This window comes from Littorina saxatilis, linkage group LG5 (assembly GCF_037325665.1).
Source record: "Littorina saxatilis isolate snail1 linkage group LG5, US_GU_Lsax_2.0, whole genome shotgun sequence".
NCBI classification, from domain to species: Eukaryota; Metazoa; Mollusca; class Gastropoda; order Littorinimorpha; family Littorinidae; genus Littorina; species Littorina saxatilis.
The window spans coordinates 26,297,306-26,318,760 of NC_090249.1; the positions used below are offsets into that span (position 1 = coordinate 26,297,306).

At 43.0% G+C, this 21,455-nt stretch overlaps 1 protein-coding gene across 1 annotated transcript in view; it reads left to right on the plus strand.

The window, feature by feature from the left end:
- The first annotated feature begins 6,987 nt into the window (after positions 1–6,987).
- LOC138966714 (tubulointerstitial nephritis antigen-like) overlaps positions 6,988–21,455 on the plus strand; it is an 80,188-nt gene continuing 65,720 nt past the window's right edge. The window contains exon 1 of the mRNA XM_070339028.1: positions 6,988–8,235. Coding sequence (XP_070195129.1) covers positions 7,902–8,235 — 334 coding nt within the window. The 5' untranslated portion in view covers positions 6,988–7,901. The remainder of the gene's footprint in view (positions 8,236–21,455) is intronic.

The following is a 21,455-nucleotide window of genomic DNA, read 5'->3' on the forward strand; positions in this document are numbered from 1 at the left end:
CTAGCCTTTTCTGTTCGGCAACACACAACTTAACGTTGGGCTTTTCTCGGAAACTATAAAAGTGACCGGGCTCAAATTTTATGTGAACGTGACTCCCAGTGACCTCTACACTTTGACGTCTGCTTTGGTGACCTTTGACCTTTTTCAAGGTCACAGGTATGTCTTGAAGGAAAAAAATTGAAATATCATATCTCTGAAACTATTCATCGGATTTGATTCAAACTTTATAGGATTATTCTTTACATCAAATTATTTACATCTGTATTGTGTTGTGAATAGCAATTTCTTCCTGTCCATCTGATGCCTTATATAATATTCAGAACTGCGAAAGTGACTCGATCGAGCGTTTGCTCTTCTTGTTGGATTTGTGTCTTACAAGTTATATGTCGTTTGGATGGTCAGTGGCTGAAGATCGACATGCTGTCTTTCTTTTAAATAATTATTTATATTTTTACCTTGTGACATTACTAAGCTGTTGATACTATATAATACTGACATATTTAATTTTTTTTACTGGCTATAAGACTGCACTGATAAAACTACTGTCCAACACTAGCACTTATAATCATTGATGCTGCCTAAATGCAAAATCGTTCAAGCGCTACAGAAGTTGAAATATCTCCAAAGTGTACCACACCCAAACTTTAGCAAGAGCGCAGAAGTACCCGCAGAGAAAGATCTATTTTTAATTGCAGGAAATATCACTTCAAGGCGCTAGATGATTTAAGAGTTTGCTAATTGCCTAGCTGCATGTTTCCTGAGTCTAAGTGATATCACTACATTGTTCTTCGCGCAGGGGGGCATGGAGCTTCATTGTTCATAATTTATCAGTTCTGAAACAGATTGTAGAAGTTTATTTTTATCATCAATGCAGCTGTAGTTAGGTGATTATCATTATGTTGCAAGAGATTATTCCCTTCTGCAAATGGCCTGGTAAACGTTCTGCCGATAGTTTAAGGCAGTTCTTGGCGTCTCCTTTTTATCCGAAGTGAAAAAGAAAAAAATAGAAATGAATTAGAATAAATAAATGAAAAAATCGGCACATGTGTTGAAATGATGGCAAAGTTCACAAGACTGTGATCAAAGGCAACACTATTTGTCGATGATTACATACAGATTTTGGACATTTGTTTGTGTTCGACGATAGATGTCGCAACAGAAGATGAAAGCAAAATGCCCACATGAACAGCAATTACGCGGTGTTAAAATGTTCATGTCCAGCTGGTTTTACCTGTCCAACGTTCTGCCTCTTCCTCTCTTCGTGTTTCTCCATTCACTTTTCTGTCCATCTGCCTGCAGCTGTATCTGCGCAAGGCCTGGTACTTTTACACGCTAACAACAGTGGGAAGACAAGAAGAACGGATGAAAGAAGGGACAGGTACATGCTAAGGTGCATGGTTGATGACGACAAACTGTAATCAAAACGTGCACCGACAAAAGACAACTACCTTGTAAACTCTGCAACCCCTTGACAGGACATTCACTGGTGCAGGCTACAGTAACAGCTTCTTAGCCTTACGAAATCGCCCCCTCCCTACTTTTTTGAGCTGGCTCGTCATTCTTTGATTCTAGTCCCATTCTCCGGTTTGAGCAGGCTCGTCATTCTCAGAATCTAGTCCCTCTCTCCAGTTTTTAGCTGGCGCGTCATTCTCAGAATCTAGTCCCATTCTCCGGTTTCTAGCAGGCGCGTCACTCTGATATCCTAGTTCTTTTCTGCGGTTTCGAGCAGGCTCGTCATTCTCAGAATCTAGTCCCTTTCTCAAGTTTCTAGCTGGCTCGTCATTCTCAGAATCTAGTCTCTTTCTTCAGTTTTGAGTAAGCTCGTCATTCTCAGAATCTAGTCCCTTTCTCCAGTTTCGAGCTGGCACGTCATTCTCTCCAGTTTTGAGTAGGCTCGTCATTCTTACATTCTAATCCCTTTCTCCAGTTTTGAGCAGGCTCGTCTTTCTCAGATCCTAGTCCCTTTCTCCAGATTCGACTAGGATCGTCATTCTAACTCCAGTTTGGACAAGGCTCGTCATTCTCATATTCTAGTCCCTTTCTCCAGTTTCAAACAGGTTCGTCATTCTCAAGTACTAGTCCCTTTCTCCAGTTTCGATCAGTTTCGTCATTTTTAGGATACTCGAGATATTGCATGGTGCAAGCTATTGTCTGGACCGCCTCGTCTGGCGACATTGTGACTCCATTGTGAGGCGTAAAAGTAAACAACGCTGCTATTTTTGCGGGTTCAGCAGCGGTCTCGCAACAGCCTCAGTAGCTGTGTTAACCTTGTGAGAGTAAGGGTGAAGTCAATTTTTTTTTTGGGGGGGGGGGGGGGGGGGGGGAGGGGAGGGTCGGGAAATAGTAGTTTTAGAATGGAACAGACATAACTGACGCAGCCCAGTCCATTCACAACATGTATGAGCGTATTCATAGTATATATATTGTGAGACGACGGGTTGGACACATAAGAACAATGCAAATGACTTTGTGTTAGAATTCCTATGCGACAATGGAACTATTTTTGTTTTCTAAATATAGACTACTGTCGACGGTACCATTGTTTTGATACTCGCCACTGTGAGTCAGGTGTGGTTCTAAGGTAAACAGAAAACTGTGCATAGGGCATGTAGGTGGTAATGCAGAAAAAATTCAAGAAAGAAAGAATAGAAAAGAAAAGAAAAGTACTGAGCAGTGTGTGTGTGTGTGTGTGTGTGTGTGTGTGTGTGTGTGTGTGTGTGGTGTGTGTGACGGTGTGTGTGCCTGTGTGTGTATGTGTGGTGTGCGTTTGTGTGCGTGTGTGCGTGTGTGCGTGCGTGCGTACATGCATGCGTGCGTGTGTGTGTGTGTGTGTGTGTGCACTTTGCTAACTCAGCAAGTTAACGGTTTGCATCTGCTGGCGGTTCCCTCCCTTTTTTTTCACCACAGAATAGCAGTTGCCACTTGCGGTGCAGGCTGTGGCATTTTGCTCTACATACAGCCCCTGTCTGATCTTACATCATATTTATGTAGTTTTTTTTGCGTGTATGTTCGGTATGTTCGGTGCACCGTTTTCTTCTTATCATTCTTTGTACGCTTTTTCGTTTTACAGCGGACCTCTCATCCCCTCTCCGACTCTCTTTGCCCCACTTTAATAACAAAAACATTTGAGATAATCAGATCTTTAAAGGGTTCGAATCCCGGTCGCGGCCGCCTGGTGGGTTAAGTGTGGAGATTTTTCCGATCTCCCAGGTCAACTTATGTGCAGACCTGCTAGTGGCTTATCCCCCTTCGTGTGTACACGCAAGCACAAGACCAAGTGCGCACGGAAAAGATCCTGTAATCCATGTCAGAGTTCGGTGGGTTATAGAAACACGAAAATATCCAGCATGCTTCCTCCGAAAGCGGCGTATGGCTGCCTTAATGGCGGGGTAAAAACGGTCATACACGTAAAATTCCACTCGTGCAAAAAACACGAGTGTACGTGGGAGTTCCAGCCCACAAACGCAGAAGAAGAAGAAGAAGATCTTTAAAGGGAGAATGTCCGAAAACCTGAAGAGGGAGAGGCGGGGATGGGGGGGGGGGGGGGGGGGTGGCTAAAAGAAGGGATCCGTTGTAACTATTTTATTTAGCGAATGTTTGATTGCGATGTATTTTTGAGGAAGGATTGACGTCATAGTAATGAAAAGCTGTTCAGTTTGTTCTTGCTTCATTTTTCTACTTTACAAGCAATAACGTTTTTCTCTTGAATTGACAATCTCTTCCCTCCCCACCCCCCCCCTTTTAAAAATAAAATCTCTTGTTACCAGTCTGATAACTGCCACGGACAGTTTTTTGTTTCCTCCAGCTTTTGCTTTTCTGTTCTTTTAGCTTTATCCCTCCCTGTTTTTGTCCTCTATTTTGTTGTTGTTATTGTTGTTGTTGTTGTTCTTGCTCACGTCGTCGTCGTTGTACTTATTATTTAGCCTCGTAGACTTGTTGTAATCATAGATGACTGTGTGTAATTAGAGTCACCCAGTATTTTGATTAATTTTATTTCAACATGGTGCATTTTTGAATCAGGTGTTTGAATGTTTGAATGTTTTGCCTGTGTTAGTATGCTTGCAGATTGTATTGATGTAGTGTTTGAGTTTCGTTGTTCACTTGTGTGCTGAATGCTGCTGCACATGCTTTTGCTTTGCTTTGTATGTATTATGTATGTTTGTCATTGTAAAGCGCTTTGAGAATGTAAAGCGCTCTATAAATCTCCCATATTATTATTATTATTAAGTGGCGATGTGCTTCATTTCCTGAATGAAAAGCGACATGTACATGTGCTTGTGTGTGTGCGCGCGCGCGCGCGCGCGTGTGTGTGTGTGTGTGTGTGTGTGTTCGTGTGTGTGTGTGTTCGTGTGTGTGCGTGTGTGTGTGTGTGTGCGTGTGTGTGTGTGTGTGTGTGTGTGTTCGTGTGTGTGTGTGTTCGTGTGTGTGCGTGTGTGTGTGTGTGCGCGTGCGAGGTCTATCTGCACCCCTATCCCCATCCCATCCCCAGTTATTGGCTCACGAAATCTTCGCGTGTTCGAGCTGCTCGCTCTACTTCCCTGATCCTGTGTCGCCGTTCAAAATCGCATTTAAAAAAAGGTGAATGAGTCAGTGTGAATTGTGTCTGTGCACAGGCCGTGCAGGTGCTATAATGGCCAGCCTTGCCATTCATTTTCATTCATGTCACTGAGAGTAATGCAGTGTAAATAAACGGGTCTTACTTTGTTTTTCTTTGGCTTTTTACGTCAGTGAATAGTTTCGGCGTGCGTAAATGTTGTCTGGGACACATTGCCCTCTTTGAATATATAATTTATGTTAAGTTTTCTTCTTCTCAATATTCAATCATATCTTGACTAAATGTTTTGCTGGGGACTGGGGATTCAGGGGGAGCCTAGAGTGTATGCGCGCGTGTGTGCAGTTACTATGTTGTGCTTTGATTAAACACGGGCTAAATAATAAAGGCAATCCGCAATAAGGAAATTCGGTTTACTGTTGGTATGTTTTTTTCGGAGGAACTGCACCACTGTTTCATGCACATGTGTCATTTCATTCAGGAAATGAATCACATCGCCACTTCCGCTCTTATGTAACTCTAATTACACACAGTCATCTGTGATTAACCAAAGAGGTTAGGGTAGATTTCCTTTTTTCTCACTTAAACAGGAAAGCTGAAAAATCATTCTAACCTGCGCTCATTGCGGTTTCCGTGCTCTTATTTCCGCTACAACCACAGGAGGCTTGCATGTGATTCTGAGCGGCCATCCTCGTTTAATCACCGATACAAAGTCTGACACCGATCAAGATGATTTAAAGAACCTGTCTCAATGGTGATGAGAATGATTAATTTGTTTTATAATGGATTGGTCGAATCGCCAATTCCGTGCATATTACGGCCTAATCACATAAAAAGAGGACTTTGATTTTTATTTTATTTTTTAGCTTGGTATAGGTTATCAAACGCTGATCAATGTAATGCAAAAATGAAACAGAAAAAAAGTCCGATCGTAACAAGTGGTAACCAGATTTAAGGTGTTGGTTTGGTAACGGCATTTCACGAACCGTACGTAAGGGACACCAACACTTTTGTACAGCTACAGTACAGCTTGGGGCGTATTTGTGCTTTCAAAAGCTAGCACTCGTGCCGTTTGGCTGATTAATTATGTATATGAAGAACCCAAGTCCCGGTCAAGAAATGGACAGATTCTATATTTTTCTGTTCCAGGCGACACTACCAGTTCACATTCTGTCTGTTTGTCTGTCTCTGTTTGTCTGTCTCTGTTTTTTTTGTCTGTCTGACTATCTGTCTGCTTCTCTCTCCGATGGCGCTCTCTCTGTCTCTCTGTCTCTGTCTCTGTCTGTCTGTCTGTCTGTCTGTCTGTCTCTCTCTCTCTCTCTCTCTCTCTCTCTCTCTCTCTCTCTCTCTGTTTAAGAACAGTGTCTTACCTCTGTAACCTTTCGTCTACAGTGGCGTATCAGCAAAAGAAAGTTGCGCACGCATGCTTTCTGATGTGTCACGTCTAACCTGCGAAGGGTCTTTATGTAAAAACATTTTCATTGACTGCATGGAGTATCATATACATATTTGATTTCTTATGACCAAGAATAGATAGAGACAGGTACAGGAGGTTCGCGTTTTCAAAAACACACCAGCCCTATGTTCCGTTAGTTCTCATATGTTTACTGCGCAAAAAGAAAGGAGTGTTGGCAGGCGTATATATGCGCAGCAGGTAAAATCACAAGCTATAAAATTCATATTGGCTTAGCTTTGGTTTTGATAATCAGACCGAGACTAACATAATTATTGTGCGCCAATGTTATCCAGAGAACGCAAGCATAAGTGTCTCAGAATCAAGATGAAGACATGAAGAGAGCATATTGAAAATACTGACTGAGTTTCTGAAGTTAGACATTAGTTAATGTAGAGTAAGCAGAGTGCAGAGTGGGAAATGTTGTTAAAAACATAACCATCAGATATGTACACCCTTGTTACTGTGCATCCCCTCCACCAATAGCGTGTTGTTTGATGTCCTCCCTGTCAATGCATTGAGACGAATAGCATTTTATACAGTTCATGAAGCAGCGCCACATGCGCACAAAACTATTCAGACGTGAAAAAGAAGAAACAAGCGATTGCAGTTTGAAGAACACACAAACTGACTCTCGATTTTTTGTTTATTATTTCGTAGCAGATATGGTAAAGGGAATGTAGAGAAAGGAAACCAAAGGGTGCTTTTGGAATGCATGGCAATTGAAGCGACGCAAGCGTTACTGACTTGCTTATCCTTCTTTTCTTTTTGTTAAAGCACAGGGGGGTCTATTCTCTCGCTGAAATCACTGGTACAAAAGCCAACGCTACGCGTATACACGAATATAAAAGCCGAGGGTCGAAACGATGCCAAAAACAATAAGAAAAGTCAGTGTAGCGAAAGATATGAATCAAACGGTAAAAGCTAATGCGGCATTCCTAAGCAAATGACGCTCACAATTGCCTTGCAATAATCAGAACAAACCCATTTGTACTGCGCAGATTCGGTGGATAAAACTTCGGAGGAGACAACCCAGACAACACTTCAACGCCATTGTCTTCACAATGGAATATTGCTGACTCGTCTTGGCACCAATCTCACCCGCCAGGCCAAAAGGTTCACTGGATTACAGTTAAGGTGACGAGCTTTGCAGGAGATTCTACCTTTGAGCGAAAGATCCGCAGGATTAAGTTGAGGTGACAATTTCTGAGGAAATTCCATTTTTGACCAAAAAGGTTCAACTGGACTAAAGTTGAAGCGACAATCTCTGTCAAAAGATTCACCGGATTAAGCTTCAGCTTTCATTCTGGGAGGCGATTCTCTATCGTACCACCATGAACTGTTCCAAAGACAGAGGTCAGAAAAATCTGTTGTGTCTTGAGAACAAATCCTGAACCTACCCAAGTGATTTTTTCCCTTACTCTTCTGGTGCCATGGATTGTTCGGAAGCCTAGACTCGCAACCTGTTTGTATTGTGAGAACAACAGGAAAGTCAAGTTCTTGTCAAGTGGACGGAAAAATGTGTTTGTGTTAATTCTGTCTGGAACAGTTGAAGAATTCGTCGGAGTGCAGGCAGGTGGTTCCACTTTCTCCAGCCGTCACAACAATAAAAGGTGCCAAAAAAGAAGTGTGTGACAAGAGTCTTTTTTTGTCGGCTGAACTGATATTTGCTTCTATGTGAATGCGACTTTGCTGTAACTCGGACAACGCTGAGCAAAAGTACACTTCATTAGCCAGAGCGAGCATCGTTGCTCTTGTTTGCTTGTGTATAACTTCTGGTGCTTCTCTGGGGCAGTACCCTCTTGACTACCAAAGAAACATAAAGTGCGTCTTCAAATAACATCTTCGTGAAAATAATTATAAACAAAATAAAGAAAAGACACGATCTCCACAACCATGGGATCTCTCACCACCACTACATTCACCCTTCTCCTCTTAACCTTCCTCGTCCTCTCCTCTCTGCCCACGACCTTGACCTTCTTTCACGAGTGGGGTCCTGACCTCGAAGGACCTTGGTGCGCGCAGAGGCCCCCCGGCCAAGACTGCTGTGATGGTCGGGACGACTATTGCGCGGTTCCAATCCTCGGAACGGAGTGTTACTGCGACATCTTCTGCAACGACACGTCCTACGATTGCTGTCCGGACTTCTGGGCACATTGTCACGGTGTGACTCGGGCGCCTACTACTGCGCGTCCGACGACGCTGCCCCCTCCGCGTACGACGCCTTATCGTGAGTACTGGTAGTGGGAGTGTGCGCCGCTTTGGACTGTGCTTGTCTGTCTTGGACTTTCTCCGTCTGTCTCCTTTTCATTGCTAGTTCTAGTCTTTTAGTCAGTCTGAATCTGAATCCATCCGTCTATGTGTCTTTATGTTCATTTCAGTGTCTGTCTGTTTGTCTGCATTTCTGGCTGACCGACTGTCTCTCTGGCCGCTTCCTTATCTCCCCCCTCCCCCCATCTTCTCTCCCCTCCATATTTTTGTTCTCTCTCTCAGTCTTATGTCTGCGTGTATTTGTTATTTAGTGTATTCTGTGTTCTTGTATATTTTGTGTGTGAGTGTGTGTGTGTGTGTGTGTGTGTGTGTGTGTGTGTGTGTGTGTGTGTGTGTGTGTGCGTGTGTATGTTGGTGTGTGTGTGTGTGTGCGCCGGTGTGTGTGTGTGTGTGTGTGTGTGTGTGTGTGTGTGTGTGTGTGTTGTCGTTTCCCTCGATGTTGTTGTTGTTGTCGTTGTTTTTGTTGTGGAGGTGGACGAGGAGTACGAGGATGAGATGATGATTTGAATACTGTTTTGGTTTTATGTGCTTATATGTTTGCACGCGCATGAGTGGAGGGTGTCTACGTGCGTATGCAGCTTTCACATTCCGTTGGTGGTTCTTATGCGTCCGCGTATTTGTTATTACACTTACACTACAGCAACTGCTTTTTTTTCTCCAAAACACAAACATAGCAACACTCCAGTGTACATTAGCAGGAAGACCAGTGCTCAAGACTTACATAGCTAAAAACAGTGCGAGACAAGAAAGTCGAGGATGATCCTTTCGTCCTTATTTATGGGACAATAAAAGACAGCCATATACTATTCTCTAATCCCAAGCACTTAGGTCCGTTCCTGTTTTATTTATGATGCTTGTGTCTGCCGGCGCAGAAAAAAGGCCAAGTTTTGTATGTTGTCGACTCCAGGGTTCTCGTTTTCCTCAGGAAGTTCGTTTCCAAAAGACTCTAGAAAATGAGAAAGAACCCTGTGATCAGTTAGAACTAGTTCTATGAGGGACGAAAACGTGACTGCACATTTGATGCTTAAAAATAATAATTAAAATGAATAAATAAACAAAAAATCTACCAAAATGTAGTTTATTACTTCCATGGCTAGGGAAGCAGAGGTGTGTACATAACCTCCTCCTGTGGCCTTTTGTTTATGATTTAGTCTTGGCGCGCTGACGATGCGGAGAGCTGTAGTCTTGGCGACGCACTGTGTGGGAGCGACATTATGTCCGCCTTTGCGATGATGTAAACGTGTCGTTCGCTGTTAATGCCATAATGGTTGAATTTAGTGGGCATCGCAGGTAACTGACCTTTTTACATATTATGTCAGCGAAACTATATATATCCGTCTTTGCGATGATGTAAACGTTTCGTTCGCTGTTAATGGGTGAATTAACTGGCCTTTTTGCACTGAGTTCAGTTGAAGATTCAGGCCTTTCCATAAAAAAAAATATGTTCTCTATTTCTTATTTGCCCAGGCTTTTACGTGGGACAAGACCATTCCCCCACTTGGACGCATACCAACATTAAACAGCGTTAAAGCTTGTTGTGCAGAGCGGGAATTGAAGGATTAATTTGGTCAGTGACACCCATGTCAATCGGCACAATAAAATCAGCAAAAATAAAATCCCAAGTCTGCACAGAATGCTGCAGGGCGGGGATGTAGCTCAGTCGGTAGCGCGCTGGATTTGTATCCAGTTGGCCGCTGTCAGCGTGAGTTCGTCCCCACGTTCGGCGAGAGATTTATTTCTCAGAGTCAACTTTGTGTGCAGACTCTCCTCGGTGTCCGAACACCCCCCGTGTATACACGCAAGCACAAGACCAAGTGCGCACGAAAAAGATCCTGTAATCCATGTCAGAGTTCGGTGGGTTATAGAAACACGAAAATACCCAGCATGCTTCCTCCGAAAGCGGCGTATGGCTGCCTAAATGGCGGGGTAAAAACGGTCATACACGCAAAAGCCGTGGGAGTTTCAGCCCATGAACAAACAAACACAGAATGGTGCCATGCTAGATGTTTGGCATGGGTCTAAGGGAAAGGATCTTAATTCTTATTCTACGTGAACAACTGGCTAGTTCTGAATCGTTTACACGGGAAGAACTGCGCCTTTAAAGGAACCAACTTAAAGTGACAACTTTTCGCTGAATTAATTTAACAGTTTGACGTAGGTGTCATTTAAGAAAATAATTTAGCAAACCTATCTAACTTCGCACAGAAAGCAGCCAGTATGTAGATCTTGGTACATGTATTGCCGAACTGCACGGAAGAATGCTCTTATTTCAACGGAAAAAAACTCAATGGTGACATGCAAGATCCGGATCTGGATCTGGATTCTCAATAGGTGTTAGTCGTTGGATTCAACGCAGGAGCCGATTTCGGCAATACCGCCGTGACGGCTAGCTGGTGTATGCAGCGAAATTTAAAAAGGACCTCTTCTTACACTGTCGTAGATATTCAGACACCAAAAATATATGTAGAGCATGATGTTACAAAGTTAAAACTTGATGTTTTACACGTGAAAGCAAGTACCTTTATCTGCTGGCCTGCCTTAATAGGTATTGATCGCACCAATACCCACGGACACTTACACTCGATTTGTCTGGATCACACACCATTACCGTTTATCTTGTTGGAAAAAGTAGTTATTCCGCTCTGTTACTGATTCGGCATACACACCTACCCTTAAAGCAAACGATATAATGGTCACTAACTTTTTGGTGGTGGCGAGGGAGGGGGAGGGGGAGGTGTTGGGGGGGGGGGGCTCTTTTGTAGTGTGTGTGGTTTTACGTGATTTTTCTCCACAGTAGACTTTGTCCCTATCTTGCGCAATTGCCATACTTTACCACGCAAGCAGTTTAGTTTCGATCGTGTGGAATTTCCTTCCCCTCTCTTCTGGTCAGTTTGAGTTTCTTTTTACCAACATTGTCTCAAGAACTAATGACCCTACTTGATGATGTGTTTTTTACCCTCGTCTCTTTTCCCCTTATACCCCTCCCCCCCTCCTCCTCCTAACATTAACCCACACCCCCTGTTTGACTTTGGGCGCGCTCCCTTCTCCTAAATCTACCCGTACTCCTTACCTTCAGACGACTTCCCGTCCCTTGTCCGTCTTTGCTACTGCTGTTTATTGCTACTGGAAAAGCTGAAAGTTGTTTTGAAGGAAACCTTCGCATAACTTACAAAACTACGCGTGTCAACAAGAGAGTGACCACCCCCCCCCCCCCCGCCCCCCCCTGTGGTCTGTCACACAGGGCAGGTATTGTCCAGTGATTGGGCAAGGTCAGTGGAGCAAGGGCTGACTGACCCCCTGTGAGGAAGCCTTTCATACGTGTCTCTTGACCCCTGCAATAAGAGCCACTGGTCTTGTGTGAGAGTTAAACACCTGTGTGGGGCTAATACAGTTGAGCCTCCCTTTTCAGCCCCCCCCCCCCTTCCCACCGATTTAAGCCCTCCCCCTCATTCAAGACCTTGCCTTTTCCATTTGACTGTTCATAAACTCTATAAATGTACTTTTTGTGTGTGTCTTCGTACTTATGTGTGAGTGTGTGTGTGTGCGTGTGTGTGTGTGTGTGTGTGTTATAATATTATATATATATATATATATATATATATATATATGTATGATATAATATTTAAGCTTAGCGGCAGAATTAACCTCAAAACAAAATATACGCTAAGTTCTAAAGGTAAAGGTAAAGGTATTCCCATAACCATCTGGTCGTAGGGGAGAGAGATGTTAGAGATCTCCACTTTTCTGGGGGCCAGCTTTTTATGAGGGCGGTGCCCATCTCCTCTCCCTCGCTGCCTTTGCCTTCCCCGGCCCTGAATAGGGTCAGGTACCCATTTCCAGCTGGGTGGACTGGAGAGCGCTCGGAAAAATCGGGTATTTGTATTTGTCCCCGAGTGGGGGACGAACCACGACCTCCAGCGTGAGAGGCAAGCGCTCTAACCACTGCGCCACTCCGCTCTCTAAGTCAAGTGGTTGCAAGTTATGAAGAACATACTACGCTGGTTGTTTTGCTCGACGCCGCAATATTTGTAACCCCTTTTAAAACTCAGATGTGTGTGTGTGTGCCGGAGATGGTTAAATTGTTTTCTTTGCAAAAGACATACCAGCGAGTTTGTCGTCCGAGCAGACATGGGAGTGATGTGCAGGCTATTCACAGAATGAAAGAAAGGGGTGAGCGGGTACGTTGCTCACTTGATTTCTCTTCATTTTCTGCGTCTCAGTGCCTTCGGGGTGCTCGAAGTACGAGAGAACAGTTTGTTTACTGTGACAGTTGAACTGGTGGCGGAGAAAAGATTGCTTGCGGTTGAAGTCGTTTCAGTTTGAATTTAATCCCGATCTGCGTGGGGAGGCAGACCAACAAAAGGCAGAGATGCAGGTGTTACATTATAAAGATTGAAAGGGGGGAAGACAGAGAGACAGTAACACACAGACACACAGACACAGACGCACACATGCACGCACGGACGAACACACACATACACACACACACACACACACACACACACACACACACACACACACACACACACACACACACAACCTACCATACCTCAGTCAAAGACCAGGGTACTCAATCAGGACATTCCAGCGTTTTGGGACCGTGAGGACATAATAATGCCCACGTTCTCATCCCCTAGTGCGTTTTAATCCTTCAAAGTGCTATCACCGAAACCCGTTGAAAGCACAAAAGGGATAATGTGATACGTCGTTTTTTGCTCCCTGGTTGAATAATTGAAGTCATTATGTCGGCTGAACGTGTCACTTCACATTACGAGTCAGACTCGGGTTAGAGAAACACGCACTATTATGTGTAAAAAAAAAAAAGAAGATAAGAATAAAATGAATGGGAAAATAGGAGCAAAATAAAATCAAACCAAAGACAAAGTAGATATATTTTCATAGCTTTTCAGTCTGGAAAGAGCTTAAGCAGTATGGTCCAGGGTTTACACACATAGTTAACAGTGACTAGAGATGAATTTGCATGTTTACATTTTTTCCACACATAGAAATTTGACTGGAATATAACATAAAGTTTGCTAAATTTGTCAGACTGAAAGGCTCAAAATCAAAAACCACAGACGCCACAAGTTACCCCATACCGTAGGCGAAGGACAGTCCTTCTCGAGAAAAAATAGTTCGGCTCACTATCTCAGATCTGCTAAGACTTTAACTTGGGGACATTCCTCCACTTGGTCACATACCAAAAATCAACTGCCTATAGCTGCTTTCTGTGATGGGCGAATTTTGTTGGATGAATTAATTTCGTAACTGACACTAGTGTCAATCGCCCAGACTTTATTAATCCCACTTTTAAAACATTGTGCCTTTGAGAGTGAGCGGCACCTTCTAATGTTTCTGAAAAGGAAGTTTCAATGGAAATTTGCCGTCTATGCATACACATGTGCAAGATGGTCAAATTCGTTTGACTCCAGGAGATGCCTCACGGGAACTGTCAGACATATGGAACAAATACGCGGAGACAGAATGCTGCAAGCAATAGGAAACTGGAACGAGTTTAGGAGTGGGGATGGGGTGGGGGTGGGGGGGTTGCTGAGAGAAGGAAGGATACGTGTTGCATGCGATAAAAGCAGAGAGAGAGAGAGAGAGAGAGAGAGAGAGAGAGAGAGAGAGAGAGAGAGACAGACAGAGAGAGAGAGAGACAGAGACAGAGACAGAGACAGAGACAGAGACAGAAAGACAAGACAGACAGACACAGACAGACAGACAGACAGACAGACAGACACAACGTGAATGAGAGAGACGGAGATAAAGACATGAAAGAAGCTGGGAAATGTTGAGCCATATTTTTTTTAAACTCTTGCAACTTGGGTAGGTTAAATGTGACAAGCCAAGACAATGTGTTTCTGTCTGCTGTGAGCACAGACGAACTGAGTGCGCCATGTTATCTAAACATCCACAAAATTAATACCACATGCAGCATGTATATGTACAAATGAAAATCATATGTATCAACTTTATTCATATCGCTGTATTTTGGCTGCTCTTTCCCTTGTGTAGGTAACGTAAAACGCTGGACATCTTGTTGTTCGTTTTTGGATTGACACCGTTTATGGTCCTCTTTCCTCATCAGTTCGCGTTTAATGAGACCCTAATATTTTTTTATGTAGATACTAATCAAATAAAATTATATGTATGCAAAAAATGTGCCTGGTAAAAATAGAGAATATTCAGTCGAGCCAAGAGCACAACCCGTTCATTTCATGTTAATGGTAACTCGGTATCGCAGTTGAGGAAAGAACTGCCGTGTGTGTGGGAGGATGTTGGGTCACTTTAGTCTTGAAAGCCGTTTTTACATTACTTAGACGTACACTCTGGGTGGCCGAGTGGTAACGCACTTGCGCTCGGAAGCGAGAGGTTGCGAGTTCGACCCTGGGTCAGGGCGTTAGCAATTTTCTCCCCCCTTTCCTAACCTGGGTGGTGGGTTCAAGTGCTAGTCTTTCGGATGAGACGAAAAACCGAGGTCCCTTCGTGTACACTACATTGGGGTGTGCACGTTAAAGATCCCACGATTGACAAAAGGGTCTTTCCTGGCAAAATTGTATGGGCATAGATAAAAATGTCCACCAAAATACCCGTGTGACTTGGAATAATAGGCCGTGAAAAGTAGGATATGCGCCGAAATGGCTGCGCCGATCTGCTGGCCGATGTGAATGCGTGATGTATTGTGGAAAAGAATGCCACCTCACACGGCATAAATAAATCCCTGCGCCTTGAATTCGTGTGTTGAGATATGTGCGCGATATAAATTGCATAAAAATAAAAATAAAATAAATAAATCCCTGCGCTTAGAACTGTACCCACGGAATACGCGCGATATAAGCTTCATATTGATTGATTGATTGATACACATATTCGGATACAGAAGGAGCTGAAATACCAGATCACAAAAGTCCAGTGAAATCTAGGACAGCTTTATAAACGAAAAGCTTGTCTGCAGTCAGATCATACCGCTACTGTACTAGTGAACTTTGGTTGGCATTTAGCTATGATAACTTAGAACAAAACCGGTCATGGAAATAACCGAATACTCGGTCACAATCTAATTATCATACCGTTGTTTTTGAGCCTGAATGGGTTTGATCACAGAGGCCATGTAATAGAATAACTATAGCTTTAGCTATACCGAATAACTAGGTCACAGTCTTATTATCATACCATTACCCGTTTTGACGTCACTGTGCAGTGAGGTATGTCGACTGTAAAAAAACGACGAACAATTTCGCTCGAGATTCATTCGTCATTGCCTTCTTTTTGTTGCGTAGAATTCACAAGATTGGTGGCTGCATCAAAACGAAAACATAATTGTATTGTTCAAATGATAATTTTCACACTGTTTCTCCAGTTTAGCCTGACCGAAATATGATAGTTTACAAAAACAACTTACGAAAATAATGCAAGAAATTCCACGTGTTGTTTTGACGTCATCAAGCCAGTACGACACAGACAGTGGTATTTAGATCACAGCAATAGAAAAGCATGGCATTATGCAATTCTACCCCGGAGTCAGTGTTATATTTTCTGGCATATGATATAATATGCCACATTTTACACCAAAAGCCACCGCTTACGGAAACCATAAATATGCCAAACTTACGAGGAGTTGCCGAGAAAAACAACAACACATCTTATGGTTGAGCCACCTAGCTTTACGCCCACACGAAAAGCAAGTTAATTGCATTTTGTTCGGTGACTGCTAAACGCCCCTAAGACTCCTTACTTTTGCTGCTGTTGTGTTCGTGGGATATTAAGTGAGGTGAGAGAATACGCTAAGTCAGCAGTTATGTTTCTTGATTTAGTGGGAGATTTGTTTTGAACCTTTTGGGTTCAGTCGGGCTGGTTTTCTTGACTGCATTATCCGATTATGGAAAGGAATCCCTACTTATGGAACTGTATCACTGGGTTAAACGGATCACTGATGCAGATTGTGTGTGTGTGTGTGTGTGTGTGTGTGTGTGTGTGTGTGTGTGTGGTTGTGTGTGTGTGCGTGTGTTTGTGTGGGTGTCAGAAGCAGATATCTGCTTTGAGAAAACTGTAGTAGGACAAACTGTATGGGTTAGAGCTGTTTCCGCGGAGCTGACACGTCTGGCTAATAGCTCGTATAGTAGTATTTCACTCTACAACGCTTCACTTTTAAACTCCATTGAAATCAACGAAATCGCGAGACTGGACCATTCTAGCTGCCTTTTGGAAGTGTAGGGCTTACACCATTCGGTTAAAAGTTCATGACCACACACAATGCCCTCCTCCAGATGTTCCGACGCAATCAGTCAAAAAATCCTGGCGACATTGTACAGTATCAAAAATGCCTACAATCGTTTTGTACCAGACCAGCCGTCCTTTGATGTGACAATCGTGCGGGACTCAATGCCATCGCGGAGTAATTTATATATCAAAAGCCTATTTGCCGCTTTCCTCATAACTTGCAGACGGCGGACGAGGATAAGAATAAATGTATGTACATGAATTTCTCGGAGTAGTATTTTCCGTCGCATGAATGCAAAGCAGCTAAATGTTGTCCTTCGTGCTGCTGCTTTTCATCTTGGAAATCTGCGAGCTTTGTGGGGTAAACTCTCTTGCTACATTTAATTAATGCTGTGTAAACCAAGAGGCTAACTTCTATCAAAAAACTGCATTTGTTGACCAGCTTTCAAGTGCTTTCGTTGCAATGTGAAGTTTAGGGAAATTTACTGTAAACGTCTGCGCCGAAACAGTGAAGTAGAGAGAGAGAGAGAGAGAGAGAGATAGAGAGAGATGGAGAGAGAGAGAGACAGAGAGAGAGAGACACAGAGAGAGAGAGAGAGACAGAGAGAGAGACAGAGAGACAGAGACAGAGAGACAGACAGAGTGACAGAAAGAGACCGAGACAAGCAAAGAGCGGTAGGCAAGACGGGGCGAGACGGGGCGACAGAGAGAGGGGGCTAGAGAGAAAGAGCCTGATACTGTGATCAAAGAGTGTATCCCCACGGAAAGTCTAAGTTGCTGTAATAGAGAAGAGGTAGAGGGGAGCGCGCGCAAGAGAGAGAGAGAGAGAGGGAGAGAGAGAGAGACAGGGAGAGATAGGGAGGGAGAGGGAGGGAGAGAGAGAGACAGAGACAGACAGACAGACAGACAGACAGACAGAGCAGACATACAGAGACGGACAGACTCAGACTCAGAACTTTATTACAAAAGGATAAAGGTTTTAGGCAAAGCCTATTCTTCCAACCTGTCCTTTATACAACACATAAAGACAGACGGACATAAAAGATAAAACTTCAATCAGATAAGATACAGAGAGACAGACAGAGAGAGAGAGAGACAGAGAGAGAGAGAGAGACAGAGAGAGAGAGACACAGAGAGAGAGAGAGAGACAGAGAGAGAGACAGAGAGACAGAGACAGAGAGACAGAGGGAGACAGAGACAGAGAGAGACAGAGAGACAGAGAGGTGGGGTCATTACTGACGGAATCTCCCCGTTACTGGTCAAAATCTATGGGAATTCCTACTCCGACAGTTTTTGAATGTATTCACACTAGCACCCTGCCCAAGAAGACTACGGTAAATGCCTACATCAGGCCAATGCGAATCATTATTCTGACCCCGAACAGGTGTACGTAGAATAATAGCAGTGAACTTACCTGTGAACCAGAACCAGAGTACCGGAAAGTGAAACGGTGCGAAACAGCAGGGTCGGTCATAAACTAATAGTTCATGTAAATGTGCCAACAGTTAATGGTCTTCACAAGTGTGTAATCAACTGGTTCTTCGAGTTTGACGTAGGCCTATAGCCCTGCCAGTGTTCAACATTCACCGTTCATTTTTCCAGCTATACGACATGCTTATTTGAGTTTCAATCTCTCATCCAGCACGTGGTGTCTGACGGAATCACGATGAAGGTCAAAGTAAGGAATATTATTCAAGAGAAATAACTCTCCATGAATTAAACATTAAGTTAGTCATTTGTTTATTGTTTTTGACCCATTTGTAATAAAAGGACACATCTTCTACCACTAGTTCGTAGAGTTCGATTCAGAAAAACAACCGTATACTCATGGGTTTTATACTAATTTACATGGGTACAAACATGTAGTTGTTAGTCCAAATCCGTTATGCATTGTTGTCTGCACCAGATATGTATATTGTGTACATTTGAGCGTTCGGACCTTTTTAATCGCTCAAAATTAGTCCTCATAAATTGTGGCGGCTTACCCCCTGAGCTATCGAGGATTCAGGCTGGTTGTTAGGTGAATATCGTTCGGTTGCTGCGTGATCATCACGATAAACACCCCTTCTAGTTTATAGATGGAAAGGAGCAGGACGATGAAGCAACAGAAACAAAAATGTCAGTGAATAAAACCAAAATTGTTGGTTAAACGCAAAGACATAGCCCAAACAATTTCTCCAGATAACGAGTGGGTGGTGGCCTGATGAACACAAAAAAACCCACCACAAACAAAAACCAACCCAACAACCAAATAAACTTGCAAACTATTATACAGATGTGCTAGGCGCGAACAGGCGTGTTATGAATAAAAATAGTGCTACTCTTTCTTCCACGCTTCTCGTAATTGCGAACAGACATGCGCACTGCGCGACCAACTCTTGTCTGACTGGGGTAACTTCCGGGTGGATGCGGGGTACCCGTGGTAACAATTTTCCATGGAATCTGTTTCAAGTTGCGGGAGCAGTAACACACAGACCGTGCCTGGAAATTGTTTCTTGTTGTCAGTGGTGAATCCCCTTGAAGCCAAGTGGAGATGGGAGGTGTAATTCATAACTGGTGGAATGTTATTGACTGCAAATGTTGAAGTTTCTTTGTAGTAGCGGAGTTAATCTTTTTCAGTCTTTGATATGTTATTAGGCCTATTTGAAAAAAAATTGTTTGTATCGGTTAACGCCTAGTGACTGTAACGGATTATCTCTTGACTATGCATTTTGAAGTTGGCAACGATCGTATAGGCCCATTGCAGAAACTCAAGTTAACAACAGCATTTCTACTCGGCGCGCGCGGTATGAGAATCACGGGTCGTAACTCTCTGGAATTGGTCATCCGCCGCCATGTTGGATGCCTTGCACGATCTCTGACAGTGCTTGAGCGTTGGGTGGCGACTCGACAAAAGTGAAAATGACACGTTGTGTGGCCAAAAACTGCAGTCAGCAGGCACACTTTAGGATCCCTAAAGTTGTTTACCATCAGGGTGACAACTGGAAGGAAGTTACTGAGCGGAGAAGACGATTATAACTGGTTATTTTTTGCTGTGTGCAGTGCGCTAATCAACAATTGTCCATCGGTTGTGCCTTTAGAGTGAACACTGTGATAGGATGCTTTGAAAATTATACTTTGCAGTAGTTACCTGAGCTGCATTGTACCTCATTTGCCTGTCTTGAGAGCTTTATCTTGTGAATTTTGGTGCACTGTCTGCATGGTAATTTGAGATAAAGAATAAATAAATGAATATAATAATGTATTCTTGCTTTACTTTTTATATTTAGTCAAGTTTTGACTAAATATTTTAACATCGAGGGGGAATCGAAACGAGGGTCGTGGTGTATGTGCGTGTGTGTGTGTGCGTGTGTGTGTGTGTCTGTGTGTGTGTGTAGAGCGATTCAGACTAAACTACTGGACCGATCTTTATGAAATTTGACATGAGAGTTCCTGGGTATGAAATCCCCATACGTTTTTTTCATTTTTTTGATAAATGTCTTTGATGACGTCATATCCGGCTTTTCGTGAAAGTTGAGGCGGCACTGTCACGCCCTCATTTTTCAATCAAATTGGTTGAAATTTTGGTCAAGTAATCTTCGACGAAGCCCGGACTTCGGTATTGCATTTCAGCTTGGTGGCTTAAAAATTAATTAATGACTTTGGTCATTAAAAATCTGAAAATTGTAAAAAAAAATAAAAATTTATAAAACGATCCAAATTTACGTTTATCTTATTTTCCATCATTTGCTGATTCCAAAAACATATAAATATGTTATATTCGGATTAAAAACAAGCTCTGAAAATTAAATATATAAAAATTATTATCAAAATTAAATTGTCCAAATCAATTTAAAAACACTTTCATCTTATTCCTTGTCGGTTCCTGATTCCAAAAACATATAGATATGATATGTTTGGATTAAAAACACGCTCAGAAAGTTAAAACAAAGAGAGGTACAGAAAAGCGTGCTATCCTTCTTAGCGCAACTACTACCCCGCTCTTCTTGTCAATTTCACTGCCTTTGCCATGAGCGCTGGACTGACGATGCTACGAGTATACGGTCTTGCTGAAAAATGGCATTGCGTTCAGTTTCATTCTGTGAGTTCGACAGCTACTTGACTAAATATTGTATTTTCGCCTGACGCGACTTGTTATGTTGTGCTGTTGTGTTAAAAAGGCAGATCCCCTTTGGACTCATGCATGCACAGTTTTCTTCATTTTGTCTGCATACACAGTGAAATACGCAAAAAGAACAAGAGTGCAATGAAGAAAACTAACAAAGACGGCATCCAATATGGCGGCGCGAAGAGAGTATGAGCGGAGTTGTGCCCCTTAGGGCCAAAGCTAGCCGATCCATTTGATAACGTCACGCCGAGTAAGAAGAATGAATTGGACCTATAGGGTGCCGGTGACCCCAAAAATGCAACCCACTAAAATGCTAGGACTCCTACATTTGTCCAGCGAATTACTTCATGTTTGGTATACATTTGCTTGAGATACGGGTTGATGAGTTCAAAAACTAAAGTTTCAAGTTTTTATATGCGAGGGTCTGACTTTTATGCTCTTTTGAACATGTATTTCAAATTCGGGGATTGACTTAAAAGTACGAGTTTTTTTCATTGAGTAGGAGCCATACTAACGCGATTTTCGCCCAGATTTTAACCTGTTGGTATAAATCTGAAGGGCCTTGCATACAAAAACCATTCTCAGACAATTATATGAGTTGAAGCAGCAATTACAGGGAGTCTGGAGGGTTCAAGTCGGATGAGTGAGACTGCTCCGTGTCCGTGTCAAACCTCCTACTGGTGAGGCAATCTTCGAATTTGAAAAATATGTTGTAAAAAGTGTAAACATTACTTGACCTACTTGAAACTTTGTGAATTGTTATCATCCCACAGATCAAGCTGGTGTACACTAAATGTGGAATTATTCGCTGAACAAATGTAGGGTCACCCTGCACGAACACTTTGCAT